General features: G+C 36.2%; 1 protein-coding gene and 1 non-coding gene across 2 annotated transcripts; both read right to left on the reverse strand.

Moving 5' to 3' along the window:
* Positions 1-21,185: 21,185 nt before the first annotated feature.
* LOC105227767 (neurofilament medium polypeptide) lies at positions 21,186-22,503 on the reverse strand. The gene is made up of 3 exons (XM_011207281.4): positions 22,189-22,503; positions 21,871-22,038; positions 21,186-21,688 (listed from the first exon to the last, which is right to left on the reverse strand). The coding sequence occupies exons 1-3, from the start codon at positions 22,397-22,399 to the stop codon at positions 21,186-21,188; spliced, it is 882 nt and encodes a 293-aa protein (XP_011205583.2). The 5' UTR covers positions 22,400-22,503.
* Positions 22,504-25,378: 2,875 nt separating this feature from the next.
* Positions 25,379-26,463, reverse strand: LOC105227759 (DNA ligase 1). The gene is made up of 2 exons (XR_007422683.1): positions 26,023-26,463; positions 25,379-25,979 (listed from the first exon to the last, which is right to left on the reverse strand). It is a non-coding gene; the product is annotated as a DNA ligase 1 (transcript).
* Positions 26,464-27,540: the final 1,077 nt, after the last annotated feature.

The following is a 27,540-nucleotide window of genomic DNA, read 5'->3' on the forward strand; positions in this document are numbered from 1 at the left end:
ATACATATATATATACAGCTATGGACAGAGATTTAGCGCACCTGCATTCGTAATTAGAAATATTACCGCTACTTTTAAGAGAGCGATATTTTCATGAATTTGTTATTAGTAGATCAATACTACTTCTTTTGCCTCTTTAAGTGCGTGGAAAATAACCGTTATCATTTCCCCTCATATACAGTTAATTTGTTTTTGTTAAAATTCGTCATAAATTCGTTGGACAATGATTTAGCGCACTTATAGCTTTCGGTCATTAGTTGTGTTTGGTCCAACAAAGAATTAATCTCATTTGTGAATATGTTTTCTATAGTTTTAGTAATATTACAAATTTTAATAAATGGCTAGAGGGAAATACTGTTCGATTGAAAAAGAAAAATTATTTGGGACCTTTACAAAAACGGTACAAATCAAGTAAAAATTGCTCAAATTTTAAAATGTTCAAGAAAAATGGTGTACAATGCCATCAAAAATGTTAAGAGTGATCCCAATTTGTTAAAACAAAACAAAGTTCGTAAGGCTCCCCCTCGCAAAACAACCCACCGCGAGGATAAAATAATTCTTAGAAAGTGTAAAGCTGATCCTTTCAAATCCTCACGCGCGATTATGGTCGAAGTCAATGCAGAATTGGACTTAAATGTGTCAAGTAGACTAGTACGAAGACGTTTAAATGAAAATAATTTGTATGGACGTGTAAGCAGAAAAAAACCGCTATTGTCGAAAAAAAATATTAAAGCGCGTTTGTCATTCGCTCATAGCCATAGATCAAAATATTTAAATTTTTGGAAAAGGATACTTTTTACGGACGAAACTAAGATAAACCGGATTGGTCCTGATGGTAAAACATTTGTACATCGTGAAAAAAACCAAGAAGTCAATCCAAGGTACACCAAAAAGACCGTAAAGCATGGGGGAGGAAATTTAAAAGTATGGGGGTCGTTTTCATGGCGTGGAGTTGGTCCCCTAGTAAAGATAGAAGGGAATATGGATACATTTGCATACCTTAATATACTGAGGAATACAATGGAGCCATATTCCTATGATATTATGCCTGTAAACTGGATCTTTATGCACGACAACGACCCCAAGCATACAGCAAATGTGGTAAAAAACTGACTTGCGCAAGAAAAAATTCCACTTCTCGATTGGCCAGCGCAAAGTCCCGATCTAAACCCGATCGAGAACTTGTGGAATGATGTCAAAGAAAAAGTTGGACAAAGAAAATTTAAAAATTGCGACGAGCTTTGGGCAGGAGTACAGGAAGCGTGGAACTCTATTTCTTTGGACGGATGCCAAAGGTTAATAGAGAGCTTGCCACGCAGATGTGAAGCGGCGATAACGAATAACGGTTATTCCACTAAGTATTAACCAAGTTAGATATAATATCAGAGAAATGTTACACCACGTGTTAATAATATTTATTTTTCCTTATTGATCTTTTAAAGTGCGCTAAATACTTGTAGCTTAATAATGTAAACTGAACAAAATGTTGTATTTTTATTATAGAAAACTAAGAAATTTTTGAGTACTTTAGTTTTTAGTGAGGTAATAAATAGTTTTTTTACATTATAACAATTCTACTTTCTTTAAATATAACATTATTAAGTATCATATTTCACATTAAGAAAGTGCGCTAAGCCTCTGTCCATAGCTGTATATACGTAATCCATGTCTAACTAATTACACACGCATACTCATTCATATGCATGTTCACAGTTATTATTAACTTTTGCCAAACATTCGTCCTTAAATGCAATTGCGGGCAACCAAGTAGCTCACCAGGGCATACTAAATACAACAAAGAGCCGCACATTTGGTCCGTGCAGTTTGTGAGTAATATCAGTACTTAATTTCCACAGTTTATTGACAACGGTTACAGAGTGTGAAAAGTTGGGGCAAAGTTGCGCACATAAGTGTAGTTTTATGTTTAGATGCCTATTGGGGCCGATGCTTTGACAAGTGACAATTTTATGTCGTCGTGTGGTAGGCGAGGCAGAGTGAGAGGGCGGTTGTCAAAAAACAGAAACAAGAACACAGTAGCGTTAGTTCTGCTCTTTGTTGTCATTTTTCAACAGGAAGTTGTGCCATTATTTTGAGGTTAATATAATAATAAGTCTGTATGTTTAGATGTTGTTGTTTTGTGTCTGTGGAATATTGACATTTTTTACTTGTACTCATTAGTTTAAGTTTTGTAATTATGCATAAGCAACTTTCTCAGCTTCTTGAATAAGTTGAGCATATGTAATAAAAGATATTTTCGTTTTGCTGGTCACAAGTGTGCTTATATCTTTATAAATGGTGATAAACCGGTGAAAAGTTTCTCAAGGTTTCGAATTTTAACACCTTCCTGAATTTAAATAATTTATTGTCCATTTACTTATACATACGTATATACATATTTATATAATAAAACCCTGCAGTAAATTGGATTCAACCGAACCTATGTTTTTTGACAGAAGTGAGAATATTCACGTTATGTTTGATGTAGGAGAAGAGAGAATATTTTTTAATGGTATTGGCTACAGAAATTCATCTTTATATATTGGAAAATAAAATCCAAAATTCGGAATCAAAAAATTATTTCTTATTTTATAAGTTTGACTCAGAATAATCCTCCACTAAAAATTGCTGATGGCATGATTCGAGATTCCAAGCGTATCAAGATCCTTCTCCATCTGCTCTTTCCAATGAAGTCGAGGTCTTTATTTTAGGATTTTTAAGAATTAAAAATGCTTCCGCATCATATAGGGATCGTCATCCTACGTAAATGTTGTACCCATTAGTTTTTCGAGCTTTTTTTTTAGTGTTCTCAGTGCTTCCTTTCATCATCGGCACTTAAAAAATATATGTTTTACCTTGTTTACTGGATCGGCTCTGTAAGTCCTTTTAGTCTTCTGAACCTTAGTAAGTATTTTCCGTCTCTGTTTCATGCTTAACGTATCGGCCCATATTTTGGAATAGTTCTATTGATGCCTGGTTTAAACTCTAGGAAGAATCAGTGCAAGCATATGCCGATATGAGTCAATGAAAGTTGGGGAGAACCGTTGTGTGATATTGATAACTTGGAATAGTCGGTGTATAGAGGAAAGATTGCGAGAATGACAGTGCGCTGGAATCAGGAAGAGCCAAAGATCTTATAATACCCAAAAAAAGAGCTGGTGAGTTTTATTGAGATCTGGAAAACCGAAGAGTTCCGGTGAAGAATCAAAGATTAAAATATGACGACATGTTCCGCCCGAAATCACTTTGAATTAATGATTTTTCGCGAGGCGACGGCATGTTGTGGAAATTTTTTGTGGGAATTCTCGAAAGAAACCAACTTCATTACTTACTAGATTTTGGTAACTGTAGCTTGAATATGAATTTAAACATTTCTAATCAGCTGGCCGACCAAACTAAGCAATATAAACCAATATATAGCTTCGCTAGCGTGATAGAAAGTTTTTGAAATCAGAAGTATGACCTTTAAATATGTAAACCTCGAGTTTTCCCTGCTGGGTATCAAATGATGACTTCTGTTTAGTCTGCACTTACATGCAACGGTATATACTATTATACAAACTTACAAAGTTACCGTAAAAGTTTATTTTGTGCTCCAGTTTTCCTTCCGTTTCTAACTAAGCCCTCTCGAGTCCGATGGTCAAGTTGCCATTAAGGGTCGACAGGTCAGTATTGTGCAAGTCTACTTCAATTATAATACACGTCAGCTAAAAATATGTACCCAAAAATGAAGTCATTAAAAGTATAATTAAATTTTATTTTAAGAACATGAATAAGTTATAAATTTCAAGATTTTGTGACTGAATATGAAGTCACAGAATACCTAGTGTGAGACAAGTACATGTGCTTCCTTTGATAAAAGCTAAATTTTACCTTAAAATAACAACTTGGAAGCAAATGTGTTTGGTAATATGCACTCAGTGAGAGTGAAATCACATCACCTAACACATAAGGGTGGTTAAATTCCTATTTCCACTACATGATTAAACGTCTCAAATTAGTCAAGGTGAAGATTTGAGGAACAAAAGCAACAAATTTTCCAGTAGAATAAACATCAAACGTTCACAGAATTATTATTTACTAATAATTTTCATTTCAAATAATAATACTTGTAGTTCACTGCCGCCATTTCCCTCTATTCGACATCACTTTTACCAGAGCTTATTTATAACTAAGTCTTTGTGTGGCATTGTACTTAGTTTCTTCCAAGAAATTTTTAGTTGGTTGCATGAACTTTATTTAGGGACATATATTGTGTTTTCTGTAAATTTTCTATTGACTTTTTAACTGCTTTTATTAACTGCCTTTTTGATAACTTTAGAAGTTTGCCTTTAACCCATTTTCTAAGTTCTGCATTTTCACCAGTTTCCCGCTAACCGGTTGCTGAATTTGCTAAATATTGCAAAAGTTGGTTATATGAAGCATTTGGGCGAGAGCAATATTAAACTTATTCGGTCATAATATATTTGAGCAACCTTCTTGGAAAATCGACTGCATTTTCAAATATTAATTCGTTTGACTTTATTTTCTTAGAAATGCAAAAGTGAAATTTGATAACATTTTTTTTTAATTTTACTTATATGAAGTACATGCTTAAAAAGTATTAAATTTAATATATGTGTAGGAAAGTTTTAGATTTGCTATTTTCATAGATTTTGGGTTTTCTGGTTGTGGGTCATTTTTGAAGCGCTATTTACTCAAGGGTTTCAACGTCATATTCATAAATTCACGTCTTGTCACCTGTAATGATATCTTTAATGAATGTAAGATCCTCAGGTATGTTGTCAAGCTTCTCTGTTGAGACCTCTACCCTACCTCGGTTTTGCAAAAGTTTCAAAACATTTGGTACAAAATGTGTTGCGTCGTTCCAAAAGAGATGTTGAAATCCTGCACGCTCTCTCTGATGACAACGCGATGATTTTAAAGCACTGTTTCTTCTTCAATGTTATCGTGATTTAAACAGGTGATTGGACGACTCACATGAGGCAAGTTTTAATGGCTTCCCGTCTCTCATGACATGGTTTGTTGGAATGAAATATTTAAGTACGTGATAAAGTAGTAGACTCCTTAAAATATTTTCAATGGTTGTGGGGTCTTAATTCCATTCGAAACACAAAATTTCATTCACGCACGTTGTTAATTTTTTTTCCAAAAACACATTATCTGATGTATGGAGATCAAACTAAAATAAATTGTACAAATATGGAAAAAAAGGAATTATCTATTTGGTCTGCGCGCAGTTCAAGAGGACCATTATTTTTACAATTTACAATTTTCGACGTGAATTAACTCGGTTACAGTGCTTCGATTAACATAATTAAATTTTTGATTATACAGTTCCAGCACGGACCAGTGTTTATCAATGGTATAGTGAATTCAATCGAGATCGTAGATCACTACAAAATGAATTCTGTGAAGGTCGTCCAAAACCGATTGTTGCTTCAAAAACAATTGATGCTGCGTGTAAAATCATATTACAAGATCATTATGTGACGTCTTGAAATTGAAACAACTATAGGCAAAAGTGAAATCAGCATTTGTTCTCTAATCCCGAAATATAAAAGGCAATCTTCATATACGTATTATGTTAACGGAAGTAAATTTAGAGGAATATTGTATATCGAGGTATACGTATAATTCAAAAGGTTGAAAAATCATTATATTTTATGTATGGTATGTGCCATAAATGAACTTATGGATCGATTTCACCCATTCTATCAAGAAATTATGTTGTACTGCAAAATACTAACCCTCATAATTTCGTTTATCAGATTTACATATTAATCGATGCTCATATGCATATCGTCACCTGAAATGCAAAATAACGTATCATCAAAAAATTCGAAATTGAGTGTCTTATTGATTACACTTCACTACTTCAAATTACATACATAATAGTACATATGTTCAACATTTTCAGGTTCTGCGGTCAGATATAAACCAGTTTTAACTAATATTAAAATTTTGTTTCACTCATGTTCCATTTTATTTCGTGTTTCATTCATGTAAATTTCAGAAAATGTTGTTACGTTATTTTGCATTACATATGTATGATAAAAATTCAATCAGCAGGGTAAAAGTAATCAGCATAGGGACTGAAAAAAAACGATTGTAAGTCTTTGGAGCCGAATTGCCACACAGGACGGGCAAGAGCAAAAATTTGTTTCTACAACTCAATTAAAGAGCTATATATTCTTAAATGAGACTAGCTGATGGGATTCGAAATGGTATACTATGAAAAGTTATTATGGTTGGAGCCCAGTTATGAGTAAAACAATACAAGAGATACCATTTTCCTATCTTAGCGCACTCTACCATAAGATGTTGCATAAAACAAAATATTTTTTTCATTCTATTCAATATTTTCTCTAATATGGTTGATTTCTAGACTAGATTAAACCTTTTGGTGATGGTAGAAAGCTCACTTTTCAAAACTTTTAAAATGACTCATGCTCTTTCAAAGTGCCTAAGAACGCGTGTACCAAGGTTTATTAACCAGTTTTCGTTTTTATTCAAGTTCAAGCTTCCTTTTTTCAGATTGATGGACGAAAATGTAGTCAAATATCCAGATGTACATACTATTTTATTTATCTCGATTAGTCTTCAGATTTAAAACAATCCTTGAGCAAGCAGAAATTTATTATACCTATTGCAACTTATAGCGAGAGTATAAAAACTCTCCTCTTGTCTTGTTCCAAAATTCGTCCTTTTGCATCTTTCATGTCCAGACAGATAAATTTTGTAATTTCGTTTCCTTTTCGAGAACTTTCGGTGCTATTCTGATTATATCTCTAGGACCGTGAATATAAAAGGGATAAAGTGAGTTTGATACATTGAGTGAAGAAACTAATTTCCAATTCCAATTAAACAGTCTTTCACTTCCATTTGTAGTTATCCGGTTAAGAGAGCTGTCCACATATAGGGGTGTGGCAAGAACGTATATTTTAACAAGAAAAAACGTTAACTTCGGCTGCATCGAAGCAAATATATCCTTCACAGGTGCTTTTTTTTAGTAACTATGTCTTCAGTTTGTATTGAAGCCATATGTTAAAGTAATCCTATCTGAATAATTTTTTCATGTCAAATTTCGTGAAGATACCACGTCAAATGCGATCCGATCTGTTCAGTGTATAAACATAGTCAGAAACTGTAATTCAGAGATACATACATTTCTGTTGAATAAATAAATGCGAGCTAATGTCAGCCAGGAGTGAATGAATGACAATTATCCTATAGTTTTTGTTGAGCCACAGCGAACCAGATCCAGCTCAAGTCAGTTTATTTACAGTGATTATTTCTTCTTAAAAAAAACATTCGCCCAACTCCACAAATTGATAAGAATTAAAAACATGAGAACTATATATTGAAAAAAAATTTCGAGATACATTTTATGAAATCTTGTCGGTTCATCAAAGATGACCAGTCATGAGAGCTGTCCGGTTATTAGGACTATCGCAGATATGTCCATATGTGTAACTTCCACTAAAATTTGTATTGAATGAAAGGTCATGATTTGGAATGAAAATTCAACAGAAAATAGTTCAATACCTGCAATGTCAACCATTGAGGTTCCACCAAACGTAGACCTTTCAAATATTTTATCGAAAAACCCCGAAGCATTTAATAGGATCTGATATCAAAATTTCTCTCCCACGTGCGCTTCTATATAACCAGTTAGCGAAAGAGCTTTTGCTAGCATAAAATGACAAGAAAACGCCTTGAGCACTTCGCACTCAATCAGCTGGTTTATAGGCACTCGAAATTGGTCGCGTTCTCCACTGCCTGAGCAATAACGCCAGCCCGCTCCTTAAGCATTTAAATACCCAATCAACAAACCGCTGCAATCTCACTGCAGTTCACAGCACTTTTACGATTGCGTAATGTCTGAACATTTGCATTTACATCGCCATTATCACTTCAGCAACATAATCATTTATCTGACAGCGCCATTATCAATCAACATGGAAATTTCGTGCGACACACACGCAACCGCACGCACGCCAGGCGATGCGCAGCGCCACTGAGCTCATTTCGAATTTTACATTTCACATTTGCAAATTGCCCGCTGCAATTGACTTTCAATTTAAAGTGGTTTATGCGCAGCTGAAGTTATTGCCAGCTTTCGGCGGCAATCAAAAGCGCGCTGCTGGCTCACCACGTTGCATGTACGTGTGGCTGTATGTATGTGTGTGTGTGCGGGTGTGTGTCTTGCATAGTTATTAAAACTACAAAGTTGCACTTTTCGGTTATTGGGGCGCAAACTGATTGCCACCCACAAATACACACACACATACATATGTACATACACCCACAGCCAGCACAGCGTCGCGTAATCACTTTGTTATCATTGGTTTTTTACTAGCTTGTTGTTGTGGCTGCAGTTTTTGTGAGTTTCATAGCTGCTGACATGAACGGAAATTAAGTAGCAACAACTTTTATTACGACGTCATTTAAATATCAACGATAAAACAACAGCAATACGCTACAAAATAGTAATCAGTTAGCAATCGTATGCAGACACATGTTGGCAACGCAACGCAACGCAACAACATCAACAACATTGTCTAGCTGGCAGCAATTTGCTGCGCAGCGTCATTAAACTGTCGTGCATTGCTGCGACAATTAACGACTCCTCTTTTAATATGCGCATAAAATATGGCAACGCCACTGCAGCACGCAAAGTTTGCCATATTTTCAAATATTGGTTGGAGTATAATTGATTTTCATACTCTGCAGAGGGTATATTGTGTTCTCCATGATACCATGTAATACCAAAAAAAAGAGAGAAAAGAGAGAGATACTTTAAAATGTATACAAAAATAATCAACATGAAAAGTTGTGTCGATTTAGCCACTAGAGTTAATAGCTGCCATCCAAACTGGTTGATCAAAATCAGAATGAAAATGCACCTGTGAATGGTATTATAGCTTCGGTGTTGCCTTGTTCAGTTATTGAATAAAATTTATAGACATTCCGTTAGATGGCGCTAGGGTCGAAATATTATTCAAAATTGCAATCACACTCTCTAACTGGGCACATACCTATATTTTCACAAAATAATGGCATCTGCAAACAAAATATATTTCGTACCTCATCCGATCTTGTCGCTTTAAAATTTGAGACATTTAGTTTTTGGCTCTCTAATGAAATCCACACATGTCGTTTTCAGACGAAAAAAATGACGAAAAATATATTTAATTACGATCTGATTGCTTCAAATTTTTCTTCCCATATAAGAACCATTTAAACGAAATCCATTATTTTTTCATTTCATTTAAGGTTTCTTTTTGAATAGTTCGAATGACTCAATATTTGGTTAAATGAGCTTCTGCGCCCCCCTCTACCACTAGTTTCAAAGTCATTTCGTAATGCCATAATCTCCGGCCTACCTAGTAAAAACACACTTTTTTTGGCAAAAATCCATTTTTAAAGGGTTTCATGTGTTTACGGGTTTCAAAAATCGAAATTTTTCATTGTCTTATTCTTCTCTAGAATATTGTTCTAAATTGCAAGTTGATACAAGTAATAGCTTCGGAGATATAGCCTTAAGAACTTGTACGCTCGAGGCTAACTAGGCTAAGTGTGCCGCCTTTAAACACATTTTTCTCAAAACAGTGTTTTTGAAGACGGTTGGCAAGATTTCTGGAGAGCTACTCAACCGGTCTTGACAAAATTTTACACAAGTAATTTTATACTATTACTAAAGACGAAAGAACTTTTTATCGATCACATTTATTTGGAAAAAACAAAATTCGCGAAATTTTCACGGAAAATTTAACTGTTTTGGTAAAAGCGTCTGCCAAAAATCAAATTTTCAGCTCTTTTTTTCTTTTTCCAAATTCTAAGTTTAGGTTTTAACTAAAACACTTATTTTGTAGATGATTCTGTAAGGAGTTATTCTGCCAACGCAGGCGCATCTTGTTTCCAAAAGGTCACCGGAAAATATAGTTTTCCAAAAATTTAAGAATTTTTTGTTAATAGTGTACGTTTGTAACAATGAAAGATGCTAATAAAATATTTAATTTTTTATATGAGAAAAAATTTTTTAGAAAAAATCCTACTTTTTACTCCAGGAAATCCATGTACCCCCTAATTCAATATAGTTCCTTTTAGGGGTAATACACTGTTTAATTATGATTTAATTTGCTCCAAATATATTGTCATAAAAAATATCAGAAATTTTAAATCAAACGCAAAATATTTAATCATTCATCAATATCTATTTTCTCGCCCTCAATGTAATCCTCTCCAAATGTATGACACTAAGCTAACGATTTTTCTAGCCTGTGGCGCCCTTTGATTTCCAATTGAAATGCAACCAACAAAAAGCAATTCATTTAAATACCGCTATGTGCTAATGTGTATCAATTTGCATTAGCAAATTCGGCAGTTGCGTCTTAACTATCGATCGGTAAAGTCGTGTGCTCGTGTCGTACGTGAGGTCAACGAACAAAACTCATAAGAAATTTGCAGTTTTCTTTAAAGTAAATTGGGTTAATTGATTTGTGTAAAAGTTGTTAAGTGTTTTTTAAATGTTTCTATTAAAAGTGAGTCATTAAAATAGCAATAATAACTCGATGTATAATAATAAAGTGTTGTTGTGTGAGAAGATGTAAGTGCATTGAGAAGCAGAGAATGAGAATGCATAAAAGTGTAAACGAGTGTGTGCGAGAACTCAGTGCGTAGTAAAGTCGCTCGCGCATTGTTGTGGCAAATCAAGGACGTTGGGTGAAAAAAAGGGTGAGTCAAATATTTTGAATAATTACATTTATATTAAAAATAGCATAAATAGGAAAATTCGATTTTGATTTTTATATTTATTTGAGAAATGTTTTTTATTTTAATGATTTTTTTTTCATTTAATGGAAAGTTATATTTTAATTTCTGTATTTATTTTTATTCGCTTAATTATTTTTATTATGGTAATAATAATATACAAATTTATATTGTTATCTTTCGTATACTAAAAATTTTCTAACCTCCTTTAAAGATGTATTATAGTAGACATATATTTTTTATAAAGTGTTTTTCTGTAGAAGATTTCTCGAATTGTTACAAGAGAAGAAGAAGAATGAAATGTGATGCAAAAGGGTGAAGCTCATTTCTATAAATATAAAATCTTTTATTTGAGAAATTGTGTTTACAAAATTTGGTATAATATCGTTTAACGGTAAAATCTCCGCACATATTATTCAAATAGGACTACAAGAGCTTATAACTGTTAGATCAAAATCAAGATAAAAAACTTTTCACAATTTTATGTTGTAATGACTAAGAGAGATCTAAGTTCTGGTGCAACCGAACATTAATTACAACTTGCAACTATCAAAGCCGGAGAAATACCTCCAGGCGTTGGCAAATTTTATATTAAAAGATGTTTTTTTTAACAAAAATTAGGTTATATACAATATATGGGGGATCGTGATAGATTAACCTGATGTTATCAATTGCTTATACAAGTGTATAATGTTAGTAAAATGACGCACTCTTCAATTTGCTTAAACTATCTCACTTATTGGCCGATATATGCAGTATAAAGTGAACTAAAAGTTCGAAAGCCTTTAGATTTTACCCTGCTTTGGCTCAAGGGTACACTTGTATCAAGAAAAGATGTTTAGCATCTAGAGACTTAAGAAGATGGCATGCCTCAGAAACACGCTTTACTTAAGGTTTATCCCCATAATTTTACTTATGTATTATATTCTGTAAAGTAGAAGAATCATTTGGAAAAATATTTACTGTGCTCATTCTGAGAACATAATATAAGAGAATGGAAAGGATTTCACCTAAAGGTGGGCGATGCAATACCATTTTTTACACTGGCTCTCATGAGACCTTACTCATGTTATCACTAGCATGGACAAACGGATAGACGGTCAGATAGTCATTCACAGCTCAACTCGTCCAATCATGCTGATCATTTATATATATACATAATAGAATATTTCCAGTCAAGTTTAGTTAAAATCGATTTAAAGCTCCACCAATGATCTCCCCTAAAATTGTTATATATCTTAAATATATATGCAGTGTTGGTTAGAAACTATTGAAAATTACCACTTTTTCCACATTTAAGAAATTTCATTGAGAATCGAGACATTTTCGAAGTTTTGCTCACAAAGAATCCTCAATCGTACCCTATCTCTCTCTACCTTACGAATCCGACACACAAAATGTGAATTTTCTCGGATTATAAAAGTTTTCACAACAAAATCGAAACAAAGATAAACACAACTACAGCCAAGTTAGTTGACATTCGCCTCAAAATTAAACAGAAACTAGCGTTTTCACTCTTAAATCACTGTTGAATCCGTGAAAGCTTTGAAAGCAGCGCTTCAAGCAGTTAAGTTTGACTGATATTTATGTTGTTGCTGTCATCGGCAAGCCGTTACGCTCATCAATCAGTGTCTGTCTCAGCGTTGCCAAGCGAGATGCATTTTCCATTCTATGTATTGTACGCGTTGCCGCCTGCCTCACTACTCCTTTTGGTGGGCTGGTAGCCGTTTTAGTTTGCCTGCCACAGTTTTGTTATCTTTGCCCGACCGGTAAATCTTGGAAATCACCCAAACAACCGAACAACCGAACGCTGAAAACTTTCGTCCAACTACTTTCACCTAATTTTGTTTACCTTCGAAAAGTTTTGTGCAATATTAATTTAAACGCCGACACAATGCTTGATGTTTTCATTGTACGCCTCGCCTCTAGTGTTGTTGTCATTTAGTTGGTGTCTCGCTTCTCGGTTTGGTTGGCGTACTCTGCTTATAATGATGCTCTTCCTTCCACGACGCGTGTGCAAACATTAATCAAATCAAATGTAAGGGAAGTGTTGGACGAGCTTTCGCTTGCTCCGTCATACATATGTACACGTGGCTTATGCTCGGGAAGCGTTGCAACAATGGCATGTCGTTGGATGAAAGCGAAATGCTGCCAAAGTTAAAGTTTATAAACTTTTCGGGAAATGCATAACTTATGCGCCACGAAAGTGGTGGGCAGGTACTTGCGAATGCAATGCAAAATTATATAAATATGTGAAGCGTTAGATAGGTCAGTGACTTTTGGAATACCGGTAAGATAGAATGATTTAATTAAGAATGCTTTAGTTATTTCTCAGTATCGCCTTCTTTTAGATAAGTTTAAAATCGGATTCCGAGGTGATTTTTTTTTATTACATCTTTTTCTCCCTTTCCGTTCCTAATGATCTCGATCGATCCGATCGATGTTATTGACTATAGATGACTGCGTTTAGAGTGTTATTTTGGATCAGTTCTCAGTATGTGGACAACATGAACCACCTCTTGTATACTATCGCCCTTGTTCTAGCGAGGCTACATTTCCTTACCTTAAAAAATCATGCAAGGTTGATATGTGAACTAAAGTGTAGATTCTAGTTTTAAGTTAGAGTTTCCCTAAAAAACCACAAAATTAATTTATAAAGCGGAGTGTGAGGTGGAAATGTCTTGGCACTTTTTTCTCCACCGTCCAACCTTTGCAAGACCAACACTGAATGAACTCGGTAATCTCACCTCCGGCGAACCAGAAGACTTAGTCGAAATTGATATTAGCCGTTTCAACAAATTTGTCATACAGGTAGGCTCAAAGGGCGCTGTCGATCTCTATGAATCTTATGGTCCAGTTTTTGGGAATTTATAGTTCAAAGCTGACCAAGTGAGATTCCCCTTAAGATCGATCTCATAACCTAAGCTAATCTAACTTTAAAGTATTAATGTGTTTTTTAATCACCATTGCGACTTCCTTTTGAGATAATACCATACATTCCTCTGACTATTTCTTTTTTCAAGTCTTAGTCTCAATCCGTAGTGCTATTTAACTAATCTTTCCTACAGTTTCCTTGCCACATATTAAAATCTACCGTTGACTTATCAAGCTCTCCTCGTACACCTTTGTCTGTTTGCAAACCTTCGAAATTGGCGAGGTCAAATTAAAGGAAGGCATAATAACCTCTTTATTCGTATACATATATGCTACATTTGAACATTTTCCTATAGCCTGTTGCTTTGGCAGCAAATCTGATTTACAAAACTTAAATTAAATTTTGAAATAATTTTGGTTTAACCAGTGGAAACTCAGAAGTATTACAGGAGATTCTAATATTAATTAAAGAGGAACTGAACTGAAGCAAGTATCTACAAATTAACTAGTTAAGTTATGGATTACTCTAGTTAAAGATAATTTATTTTTAGAAAAATCAGAGTAAGTCTGTTTGAGTAACTCGACTTACAATTTTCAGTTGTACATGGCACATTCGTTGTAATGGGGTCTCGTCCATAGCTGAGGTAAGCTCAGCCGCTCCAGGGTCAGCCTTGGGACCCATGAACCCTTAGCAAATAAAAGATTTGATTTTAATAAACGAATTGTCCACGCCCCCCCTTTCAGTGGACAGCCAGACCAGCGTGATGTGTACAGTGGTGATGAAAACGAACGGGATTGATGAGTCGGCGTTGACGCTTGTTGCAGCGGGCACGGTGATGAAACGAACGGGATTGATGAGCCGGCGTTGACGCTTGTTGCAGCGGGCACGGTGATGAAACGAACGGGATTGATGAGCCGGCGTTGACGCTTATTGAAGCTGGCACGGTGATGAAAACGAACGGGATTGATGAGCCAGCGTTAACGCTTAGTGAAGCTGGCACGATGATGAAAACGAACGGGATTGATGAGCCAGCGTTAACGCTTAGTGAAGCTGGCACGATGATGAAAACGAACGGGATTGATGAGCCGGCGTTGACGCTTGTTGCAGCGGGCACGGTGATGAAACGAACGGGATTGATGAGCCGGCGTTGACGCTTGTTGCAGCTGGCACGGTGATGAAACGAACGGGATTGACTTCCCTGCGGAGGAGAAGTGATTAAAAATTGTCCAATGGCAGGAGCACTTACTGCACGCGTTGACTTCTCGCTTACAACTCAACTTTGCCACCCTCCTCATTATCGCGTTGGCGTTTTCCTAACGGCGCTTAACGGTGTAGGCAGCGGTACTTATGCCAAGCATTTTCGACGCGGCTACGGCAGTGCCATCGCGAGCATTGGCATCACCCAGCGGTGATGCCTTTTCTGCGCGAGGCCTGCGCATTTCCCCCAACTACCGGGCAGGGCCATCGCGAGCACTGGCATCACCCAGCGGTGATGCCTTTTCTGCGCGAGGCCTGCGCTTTCCCCCTTCTATTGTATAGGGCAGTCATCGCGAGCACTGGCATGATGCCTTTTCTACGCGATGTTCTACCCTACTACTACTACTACCTACTGTTATGTGACTTACCGCTGCCTACTGCTGTTCCCGGTGACCGTCCGATTCGGCGAACTGGAGCAAATGAGCGCACTCAGTGCGAAGTGCTTGCTTATATAGCAAGCACAGCGCAGCTTTCGTCGCGGTAGCGAGGTGAGTATGCGTATGGTGCATTAGGACGTATGGTGGAAAGCTCTAGCGGGGTTCAGCATCGTTGTGTGCGTATGGTGCGGGTACATGGTGTACTGTGGGGCGAAGTTGACGTAACTTATTGTAAGGTGGTAAAAGCCACGTTACATCGTGTAAGAGATAATAAATAGTTTTTTGTTTTCTGTAAGACATACCTTTCAATACTTACCTATACGCTTTTAACTATTTTTATTACAATGTAGGTATTTGAATGTTGAAGACCTCATCGGTTAGTCATTTGAGAGGGATATTTTATGTAAGCGGCTTCATCTAAGTCATCATAAGGATATTTTTTTTTACTCAAGGAAGCCCAATTATTTACCATTCAATTGAGTCTTTCATATAAAGTAATTTTTTTCTAGCAGCCCAACTTTTCGAACAGTGGGCACCTTGAAGATTTTCGGCTCAATCGTACTTGTAAAGGTTTTGGCCACCTAGTGACTTCGATTTACATGGGTTAAAAAATGAAATATTTTAATGAATTTTTTTTTTATTTAAAAAACTCATATTCAATAAACATTTTGTAAAATTTTCAAAAAAAATTTAAAAATGGCAGTCATTACGACACCATTTCCGACAGTCCCTCGGAAAAAAGGTGCATCCGCGTTGTCAGCAGAACTTCTTTCAGGATCATCTGAAATAAAAATAAAAAATATGTGTTTTAGTAAAGACAATAAACAGGTATTGGACAAAGGAAAAAAAAAATCAAGATCGGTCGAATAGTTCGCGAGAAATCTTGACAACCAACTTTGAAAACATAGTTTTGAGAAAAAACGCGTTTAAAGACGACGCAGTTAGCCTAGCTAGCTGCCAGCGCACAAGTTCTCAAAGGCAGTATCTCCGAAACTATGAGTCGGATCAACTTGAAAATTTAGGACAATATTCTAGAGATCTTATATAATTATAATAAGATAAAAAAATTTCGATTTTTTGAAACTGTGAAACCCATGTAACCCTTAACTAGTTTACTGAAGTGAAATTCGGAAATTCTATCATGCTACCTTGTTTTATTTTCCTCAAAAGTGTATAAACGTGACCCAATAACTGTTGCCAGTTATAACCAGTAAGGAATGGCTAAGTTCGGGTGTAAACGAGCATTTTATATAACATCTTCAAATGGGATATGTGTGACAGTGACATTAACTCGGCCGAAGAGGCTAAATTTAATATATTGGGTTGATGTGAAAAAATTCGATCAAAGGATCGAAATTCTTTACGGTAGGATACCAGGTTTAGACCATAATAAACTAATTTTTAAGAAAACTTGTCCATTTAGTTTAATTAAGATATTACATCTAGTCGAACCTGAACGGTTTGAAAAAAGGTGAAAAGACGAAAATCATTTATTGGGGTATTTTGGAGATGTAGAGAGGGATGGGTTAATTGTACCAATTTTTATATTGCTCATGTATATTATTATTATTAATAGTGAGAATATATTATGAAAGAAGTATTAACGCGATTCAACTCATTTTTCTCATCCAGACATACCAATGTCTGAAAAGACTTCTCCCTGGACCTCAACCATTTATCTCACATATTGACCGCTATTTTCGGTCAGAAGTCAACTGTAGCTACCGAGGTCCAAATAGTCGGTACCTAGTAGCTGGAACTGCATTGCTTGAAATTGGGCAATCTTCGGTCACAAGGTGGTATACTTTTATTCTTTTTTAGTGCAAAACCTTATCTCTTTATATTAAGTACTTCTTGATTTGTGTACTAGAAAGTTAACGAATCAGATGAAAGAATCAAAAAGAATGGAATTAATGATTGTGCTTTATGGGAAGTTGGCGTTATTCTTGTCCGATTTTGTTAATTTTAGCACTGTGATATAGAATTACGAGAATACCACGTGCTAGGTTTAGTTGAAATTGGTACGTCGGGTCCAGAGAAAGTGAACAGTGCCACGCCCCTCGACCAATTTTGACCCAGGCTCTATTAACGACCTGTCATACCAACTCGGGTAATTAAACTTCAAAATTTCTTTGTAGTATTTAGTTATTGATTTATCGGGATTTTAACATTGCCATTATATGGGGAGTGAGCGATATTATGATCCGATTTCATTCATTTTCACACTGCCGATTGCAGTTTTTATAACACTTACACTCAGAAAATTTGATTTTCGTAGCTTTTGTAATTAAGGAGATATGTACATTAAACATGTTAAAGGGTGGGGCCTTAATTGTTTGCCCCCAGGTGTCCCTTGCTACTGCAATCCCCTGTGCCAAATTAGAGTTTTATATTTCAATTTAGTTTTTAGATTTGGCACTTTATAAGTTTTTGATTAATCGCGATTTGTGGGCGTGGCAGTGGTCCGATTATTACTATCCAAGAACTCGTCCTTCATTTTAGATAAATAACACGTGTATACCAAGATTCATTACGATATCTCAATTTTCACTCAAGTTACAGCTTGTATAGATAGTTGTTTGGACGAACGGACAGACAGAGAAACATCCGGATTTAAACTCGTCTCATGATCATTTATATATATATTTTGGTGTTACAAATAACCGTTAGGTAAGTAAAACTATTGATTTTTATGGTTTTAGGGCCGTTATCGTTTTCTAAACTAAAATATTTAAGTTGTCGAAAAGGTCGAAAAAGACGACTTAAATGGGAGGAATCCTTTGAGAAAGAAACAGAGATGACTTAAACTTCCGTAAACTAAAATGAACGGGTACAAGGCCTCTTCCGCGATAATTGTAATACGCTAATATTACTCTAGTCATGTGTGATTTACGTTATAGAACAATTAAGAAGGTAGGAAATCTTCAAAAATCAACTGTGAACTTCTGAGCTTTTTCCCTTTAAAATGAAATACACTACATTAACGAAACCCTTTACTTTCACTCGTCCCCCACACACATACATTATCATTGTAAACACTCTAAAAACACAAACAAACTGACAAACGGAATAACAACCGTGTTCCGAACTACTGACGCTTCGCACAACCTTCGCGAGCTCATTTGAATTTTTAATTTATTTTACATTTACATTTGTTTTGCCGTCTAATGCTATGCAATTAGCGACATCTTTGGCGAGTGCACGTTACTAAAGCAACTGTCAACAAATACATACGCAAATATACTTGTACTTCCTTGTTGTGCATAACTAAACACAGCCAAGCAACAACAACTGTTTTGACGATCGAAACACACCATGAAAACTTTGGCAACGGTAGTTTTGGCATAGATTCGCATACACTGGATTTCAAGCCCCTAGCTAGTTTAGTTTTCCCACAGCAAGCAATTTGCAATTGTTGTTGTTGCTACAGCATATGCTGTGCGCTACATAATTTAACTAATAAACAGGAGTAGTGGATATCAGTTGTTGTTGTTAGTTTTAGTTCTAGTTGGCGGCACTGTTATTTGTTTTCCACACACACACACACTCGCGCAATCCTAATTATTTACTCCAACTGCACCGTGGATTCGACAATCCAATATTATTACATATAAACATAGAACTAAATATTCATTTGCGCATGTGTGTGGTATATGTAACGGTACTACTATTTGGTCTTGTGCCATAAACGAATTCATCAACCGCGTTCGCTCATCTATGTCAGCTGTCGCGCTTTTAATTACTTCTCATTGTTTTGGCTTATCATGGAAGATGCGGGAGGGGGGAAAGTAAAAGACAAGAGACCAAATAAATGTTGCTAGAATGCTACTTACGGAAGAGTGATTTGCACTGGTGTATATAGGGTTTTCCAATAAGAGCGTATAAAACAAAAACGCTTTGGGATTTCAATGAAATTCCTAATTCCTGTGACAGACCCTGAACCAAATTTTCGACGGTTTACAAGCATAAATCGGCCTATACTGCTGCAATTCCACGTTCAATATTCGTACGAAATTTATCAATCGTCGCCAGCTTGTTGGCAGAGACCACAGACTTGACGTAGACATACAGGAGATAATGGCAAACCTTACTGAAGAGAAATGTCAAAAGAGTGTGAAAAATATGGCGTAGTTTACTGTTCTTATCGGTCTGCTTTAGCGGTAGCGCCTTACTGAAAACCCCTATATGAATATGCCAATTGTCAATGAGTTGTTGAGGTAAATAACTCCAGATAATACGAGTAAACGAGAGTTCTTCTAGACAAATTATGTGAACGCAATAAGTTGGTGTGTGAGACTATTATTATGAGAGTTCATTTGTTAGTTAGATGCGGGGGTGAAGTGTCAGCAGAGCATGCTTTATTGTGACACGCAAATTCGAAGAAATTTAAAGGTTTTTCTGAGGTTAAAAAGACCTTGCGATTTACTAATACCTTTATATTGAGGAAGATAAAATGTAGTAATTGCTCTAAACTAGAGGCTTCAGAGGTTTCAAAATCTTTTGTATATCAAAAATTGAACACACGAAGTGATACTTTCTCTGAAATGAAAGAAAGAAAGCGGAAGTATGGAAATCGATCTTCACATTCCAAAACAAAAATCGATCCAAGCACATTTTTTATGCTTAAAATTAAATTTTTGGTTATCTGAACACTTTTTTTCTGGTTGGTGGTTCTCTGAGTAGTAACCAAGTATCTAGCAATTCACGGCATTTGGTAAAATACTTTACTTTTTTCATCCCAGCTGCCAACTGTCCTTTAAATGGGATCCTTAGGAGATATCCAGTCTCAACCTCACTAAGATAATGTTCCAGCATCTCATCTTCTCCACGCATACTCAGTATTCCGCCGAATCCATTTTATCATATTTGATAGTGGGATCTTAAGAGTAGGTTCTCAGTCCCCCTACAATGTTACTGAGCTCGCATTTAGAAGCTTTATGGTTTGTTCACCATCAACACTTCCTAAAGTACCTTTATGATATTTCCTAGACCAACTTAGGGCAATTATTGCCGTTATAATTGGAGTGGCAGAATTCTGCCGAGTTGATAGTTCTTGGCCGAATAAAATATCAGGGCCCGTTCCGGTTACGTAGACCTATCGTGTAAACGGATATAGAAATTGTGTTATTGTTTTCCTTTTTGTTTCCTTCTATTTCTATTTGTCGGGGTACCCAGTTGAATTATAACGAAATTCCCACTGACAGTCTAGTTATTCTCTCCTAGTATAAATCAAAGCGGTGAGAATTCATTTAGGTACTACGGATAGCCTTAATTGCCGCTTGACTACCTATTAGAAAGTAAATTAACTTGCTGGTTCTACAAATCAAAAGACATAGCCGAAACTGACATTAGGCGTCTCAATAAATTTGTGGGATGCTCAAAGCGTTTCCCCGTTTTGTAATGGTCTTATGTTCCAGTATATAGGAGTTTTAAGTATCACAATGGGTCGGTGTTCTTAGTTGTCCAAGTGAGATCCCTGTTAGGATCGACCACTTAACTTAACCTAATCTAAACTGCTGGTTAAAACAAAAGTCTACTTGGCGCCCTTTGTTCTGCCAACAATTTCAGCATGAAATACTGAACTGTAATCATTTAGTTTGAAGCTACCTTCTAGGTATAGATGACTACATAAAAAGCCAGCTACTGTTTCTATTTCATCCTTTGATCCCTGACTGAATACATAGATATTGTTATTGTCACCGAACTATTTGTCCGAACTTCTCTACTGGGGAATGAAAACGTTGTGTTTAATTTATCTTCCATCTTCTTTTGCCGGTTGCCTTGCCAGTTCAGCCTGAGATCAATTGATCACTTGAATGCGTAATCTCTAAAGTTTTCCGAAAAGTTAACTAACTGAATAAAATACATGTTTATTTTTATGTTTATTATCTCATGAATTTGAATTACGATTTTGATTTCCTGCGCTTCTTTCCGGACTTCGGTCTTCGTTTACCATGTCCCTTCTGCTTCTGCGTCTGCTTCTGCTTCTGCCTCGGTTTCTGCTTTTGCTTCTGCTTCTGCTTCTGCTTCTGCCTCGGTTTCCGCCCCTGCTTCTTTTTACCCTTTATGTATTTTACTGGAACCGGTTTGTTATTTCTTATGACTTTCACTCTTACATTATAGCGACCTGGAGGTTTTGCTGGCTGCGTGGGCTTCTGTGATGCTGTCGGCTTCCTAGTAGTCGGTTTACGATTTTCCTGGATCCTATTTTCTTCAAAATCCTGTTTATTTTCTTCTTGTGCCTCAGTTTCGGGAGGGGCTTGTAAATCTTCGTTATTATCAGCAGTTGGCTCAGCTTCAATCTTCTCTTCTTCCTCTGGCGCATCTTCCGGCTGAGAAAGTTCTTGGAGACTGACTTCCGCTTCTTCCGGCAGAGAAGGTTCTTGGATACTCACTTTGCCAATTGCTTGTTAAATAAAAATTATGCGGAACTTTTATTAGAATAAAGTTTTTTTCAAAAAATAGCTGTACACAAGTGCCGACGAAAGGGATTTGGAAAGAATTAGAAGTGCTTTTAATCTAAAATTGGCACGAACTTAATACTTCTAACTATTCGTTCTTGCTCATCCCTCTTTCTGACATACTCACCTTCTTTATCTACATCTTCCCCCGGTTCTTTGTCATCTGCATCACTTGCCTGCGTAGTCGTCCCATTAACGGTTTTTGTTTGATTTTTACTTTCGGTTTCTACCACTGTAACATTTTTACTTGCACTCGACGCTGTAACGGTTTCTGTTTGGTTTTTATTTGCCTTTTCTAAGAAATAATGAACAATTAGAAACGAGCTAGAAATGTTCTTAATCTAAAATGGGCACGGTCTTTATACTTCTAACTGGGGTAAGACACTTCCCCGAAGTCAACCGAAAATCCTTCATTCTTGCTTATCACTCTTTCTGACATACTCACCTTCTTTAACTATATCTTCTCCCGATTCTATGTCATCTACATCACTTGCTTTTGTATTTGATTCTGTAACGGCTTCTGTTAGATTTCCTTTTTCCTGTCCTACTTTTACGGCACCAGCTTCTGTCTTTGCTGCAATCACGTTGATGTTGCTGCTGATCAAAGTCAGTAACAGAAAAGTGGAAACGAGTAAAGTTAATAATTTCGTTGCCATTTTTAAAGAAATTGCATTTTGAAATGTTAGCTGCAGCAAAATATATGTTGTTTTTATATAATCCAGTTTATTTACATAATAATTATTGCAGCTGTCATCGGACCTACATATCTCCATTTGAAATTATATATTTGTTTGCCTTCTAATGCATTCGTTTACTCAACCTAGAAATATAGAAGAAAATATCTTGAAAATATCTCTGAAAACAGGTGTTTCAATATACTGAAACTATGTATATTTTTGGATAGTGAACTTGACCTATTTTCATCATGTGTTTGAAGACCTTGTTTAGAGAAATATTTATTTTAAACAAACCCATAACACATAGTCTGAGATGTTCAAATTTCACTAGAATATATCCACATGTTTTGGGGCTAGTCGTGACCTTCGCAAGACACATGTATAGGATTCATGACTGACCGGATATTGTTTTGTGACATACATTTGTTTTCGGATTACTTCCGGAGCTACAAAATTCTTCACAACTGTTCCACAGTCTCATTTATGTAACCTTACACCTCAAGAGGATGCTCACTGGCAGTTTAGAAAAGGAAATTCGACGATAATTAAATAATAATCGACAAGACTATGGTCTCTTTTGAAAAACACACAACGCGCGCCACAAATAAGATGTCAAAAACTTGGAGGACTACTTGAATGGCTTTAAGGTTTTCAACAGCGACTACTGAAAAATTGAACGGAATTTTAAAGAAGCAATATAGTAGTATTTTTCATTAAGGCGGTCTGATATCTTTTCTGTCTGCTTGACTTGTTTATAGTCAAAAAATTGAAATCGAATTACGACAAAGTATCAAACCAAATGAATAATGTGTAGAAAAATCAAAACATGGAAAACTTTAGATCGCCCAAACTAGAAATGGTGGTTTTATACCTATGTAGAGAAGGTCGAACACAGGGTTATATAAATAGATGATATCAAGGGGCTGCGCCTTCCGCCAACATGAATTCTATATAATTAATTTTTTATATATATAATACTGGCCGCTACGATATTAAATTTTAGCCGAGTCGGTTGTACGATAGGCGTTTTTATTTTCTTTAACTAACCTAAAACGAATACAAGTTAAAAGTGAATAGAATGCGCATGGTTGCATTTGCGAAATAAATGCGCAATATAAACTTGTGGTGTTGCCACATATATGTAGCTAATTTTTCATGCTTTGTCCGGCCATGATATTAACCGAATAAAATAATTATTTTAGCGAGAGCATTATTCATCTATCCTCCATTAAGATCTTCAATATTTTAGACTTATTCTCTCAGACATGATTTATAGTCTACTTGTAATCCGAAATACCACATCTTACTCCACTTCTTCCCATGCTTATAGTTGTTTTTTTCGTTGAACTTAAGCCTGTTATTTGTTAGTTGGCAGGCGGTTAGTCCTTCGAAAAACACGGTATGATTAAGACGTCAAATAAGGACTCTTTTGGAGAGTTTTCAATTTCAAACTTCAGTTTTAATAGGTCACTTAATCGTAGTAAAACACAATTTTTTTGGGGTAATTTCGTTTTGTTTTTATTCATTATAATTTCTGTCAAGGGTGATATACTGATTAAAGTGACCTTCCAATTTTCGATACCAGTTTTCTAGTGCGATTTGTTCTTTGCCTCAGTTTCGGCGATCTCCTCTTCATTCACTGACTTGTGACACGGTGTGGTCTTGGTAAAACAACCATTCCTTTTTCTTCAAGTGCGGACGTGTTTAGTTGATTCATCATTCAAATGGTTCACCTATGTAATATATATTAGTCTCTGTTGATGGTCCTTCCTTCCGAATCTCAAAATATAGATGTAACCTTGCCAGCCGACTGTTGCGTTTTTTCACTATTTGAAACGGGTTCATCGTGTGCAGTGCACTCGGATGACTGTCGATTGAACGTTGAAGTGAAATGATGAAGGCACTTTTCATCCACCCTCATATATCAACGTAAAAACGCGGGTTTATTGCCCTGGAATATCTATATAGTGCCAGATGTCTCGAACGAGTTCACTTTACGCTCATCCAAAATTATTTTGAGGACTTTTTTATGTTTTCTTTGATAACAATCTCTTTTGGACGCCCACTGAATTCATCGTCTTCGGTGCCCACGTCTGAATTTAGCATACCGATCCTTATTGGTCCCTAGAGTTCGTTCAGATTGCGTAGATCTGACTGTAGTGGAAATGGATAAAGAAATAGTGTTCTTGTTTTTCTTTCTATTTCCTTTGATTCCTATATGACGGGGTACCCAGTTGATGCTTAACGAGATTCCCACTGGCAGCCCAGTTATTGCCTCCTAATCCTAAACCCAAAACAGTGAGGCTTCGTTTAGGTGCTACAGATAGCCTTAATTGCCATTGGACTACCCATTATGAATTTAATAAACTTGCTGGTTCGACAAAGACATAGCCGAAAGTGGCATTAGCAGCCTCAAAAAATTTTGTGGGATGCTCAAAGCGCTTCGTCGATTTTTAATGGTCTTATGATAAACTATATGGGAGTTTTTAAGTACCACAACGGATCGGCGTTGTTAGTTGTCCAAGTGAGATCCCTGTTGGGATTGATCTCTTAACTTAACCTAACCTAACCTAACCTAACCGAATCTCCTGAATAAACTATAAGACCACTTGTTGTCCTTTCTTATACCAACAATTTCAGCCAGAAAGACTGAAATGTAGTCATTTAGTTTGAAGCTACCTTCTAGGTATAGATGACTACAGGAAAAACCGACTCCGGTTCTTATTTCATCCTTTGATCTTTGGGTGAACACATATATTATGTTACTGTCACCGAACCATTAGTCCGATCTTCTTCACTAGGGAATGAAAACGTTGTGTTTAATTCAAGATCGAACTTCTTTTTCCGATCGCATTGCCAGTTTAGCCAGAGCTCAATTGATCAATTGTATCCGTAATATATAGGGTTTTCCGAAAAGTTAACTAATTCAATAAAATACAAGTTTATTAAAATACCCTTCTCCATATAATAATAAATAATATTTACATAAAAGCTACTTAAATATTAAGAAATGAATTAAGATACTAATTTCCTTTAGAGGCTCTTTCCGAACTTCGGTCTTCGTCTACCTCGTCCCTTCTGCTTCTGCTTCTGCCTCTTTTTACCATTCCCCCTTTTACCTTTGTTATTTTTCGGAAACGGTATTCCAGTGACCTTGAATTTTTTAGTACTGCGCTTTGCAGATTTTGCCGGTCGTGCTTTAGGTTTCTTGGCACTCGGTTTCTTAGTAGTCTCTCGTTTAGTGTCTTTCGATTCTTCCGTTACAGTTTCGGTACTGGTCTCTGGTCTCTGAATCTTCGATACTCTCTGTTGTTGGTTCAGCTCTAATGTTCTTTTCTTCCTCTTGCGCATTTTCCAACAGAGTAAGCTCTTGGAGTTTGGCTTCAGCGATTGCTTGTTTTCTTTTACGATTTCTCAAGTTATTACGTTTTCTTTTGCGATCGCCGCCATTTTTACCTCTTTTATTTTTAGGGTTATCGACAACTAAATCAAAATAATGCAGATATTTTATTAGAATAAAGTTTTCAATAAATTGTTTCATTAAAGTGCCAACGGGTCGGAAAGAAAATGAATTATGTAGAATTTGAAAAGAATTGGAAGTGTTTTTGATCTAAATTTAGTACGGACTTAATACTTCTAATTGTGGTAAGACACTTTTCCGAAGTCAATCGAAAATTTATGCGTTCTTGCTTATTCAGCTTTCGGGCATACTCACCTTCTTTATCTACATCTTCCTTCAATTCTTTGGCATCTGCTTCACTTTTGCTTGTACTCGACTCTTTGCGGGTTTCTTTTTTATCTTTGTTTTTCTTTACGATCTCTTTGCTATCATTTTCGTCGTCTGCTTCATCGCTGTCTTCTTCACTTTCTTCCTCATCAATAGCATCTTGAAGAACTCCATTTGCTTTATCATTAAAATTCCCTAAGTTCAAATCGTCAACGGCACCAGCTTCTGTCTCCGCTGCAACCACGTTGATGTTGCTGCTGATCAAAGTCAGCAACAGAAAAGTGGAAGCGATTAAAGTTAATAATTTCGTTGCCATTTTTAGGGAACTTTCACCTTCGTTCACCAAACTTAAAATGTTAACTCGCGAAAAATATATTCTGTTTTTAAATAATCCGGAATGTTTACATTCCAGCTGTCGTCGGACCTACATACATATCTAAATTTGAATGTATATTTTTGTTTGCTTTCTAACACAACGGGTTGCTTTGTTTGCTTAACCCTGATAATGTTTGTCAGCGTTTTTAAGCACTTGTGGAAATTTTTTGATAGTGAACTTGACATAATTTCTACATTTGTTTGAAGACCTTGTTGAGAGAAATATTTATTTTAAACGAAACCATAACACATGGTCTGAGAAGTTCAAATTTCTCTGAAATAGCGCCCCTAAATTATATCCACATGTTTTATGGTTAGTTGTCACCTTCGCAAGACGCATGTTAGGATTCATGGCTGACCGGATATTGTTTTGTGACATACATTGAATTTCGAATTAATTTCGCGGCTACAAAATCCTTCACAATTATTTCTCAGACTCATTTATATAACGTTACACCTCAAGAGGATACTCACTGGCAGTTTAGAAAAGGAAACTCGGCGATAATGAAAAAATAATCGCCTAGACTTTGGTCTCTTTTGAAAAACACACAACGCATGCCACAAATAAGATGTCAAAAACTTGGAGGACTACTTCGACTACAGCGACTATGTGGAATAATTGAACTGAATTAATTATAATTATAGTAGGTCGAAGCGTCGAAAACCATAGTACGAAACTGTAATCCGCTAAACCTAACATACTCTCAACTAAAGACCCTCGCACGGAACCATCGTCTAAGTATTATTTCGAGGGAAGGACAATTCTGACTAATGTCATTGTGGAATCTGAAAAGGTAGCTTCTAAAGCACCCATGTCCACTATATATTTGGGTCAGATGGAAATTCAGGTCCCAAATCGTCTGTCTATCCACGAGTGGATGTCCGGTATGAGTCTGCGGGTCCAGCGCCCTTTGGATGAGGCATCCCACCACTCCTATCACATTTTGGTCCTCTTGTTCCTCTGCTCTTTCTTTGCTGATACTGTTTTAGGCGCTGATAGCTGATATAATCGCTCGAG

Source organism: Bactrocera dorsalis, chromosome 4 (genome assembly GCF_023373825.1).
Source record: "Bactrocera dorsalis isolate Fly_Bdor chromosome 4, ASM2337382v1, whole genome shotgun sequence".
In the NCBI taxonomy this organism is placed as follows: Eukaryota; Metazoa; Arthropoda; class Insecta; order Diptera; family Tephritidae; genus Bactrocera; species Bactrocera dorsalis.

What these genes read in the sequence shown, in the direction of transcription:
- LOC105227767 (XM_011207281.4), bottom strand. Translation starts at nt 22,399, where the DNA reads ATGGCAACGAAATTATTAACTTTACTCGTTTCCACTTTTCTGTTACTG. An exon ending in AGAAGATATAGTTAAAGAAG is followed by an intron (nt 22,039 to 22,188) that starts GTGAGTATGTCA and finishes ATTATTTCTTAG; the next exon opens with AAAAGGCAAATAAAAACCAA. An exon ending in GGAAGATGTAGATAAAGAAG is followed by an intron (nt 21,689 to 21,870) that starts GTGAGTATGTCA and finishes TTATTTAACAAG; the next exon opens with CAATTGGCAAAGTGAGTATC.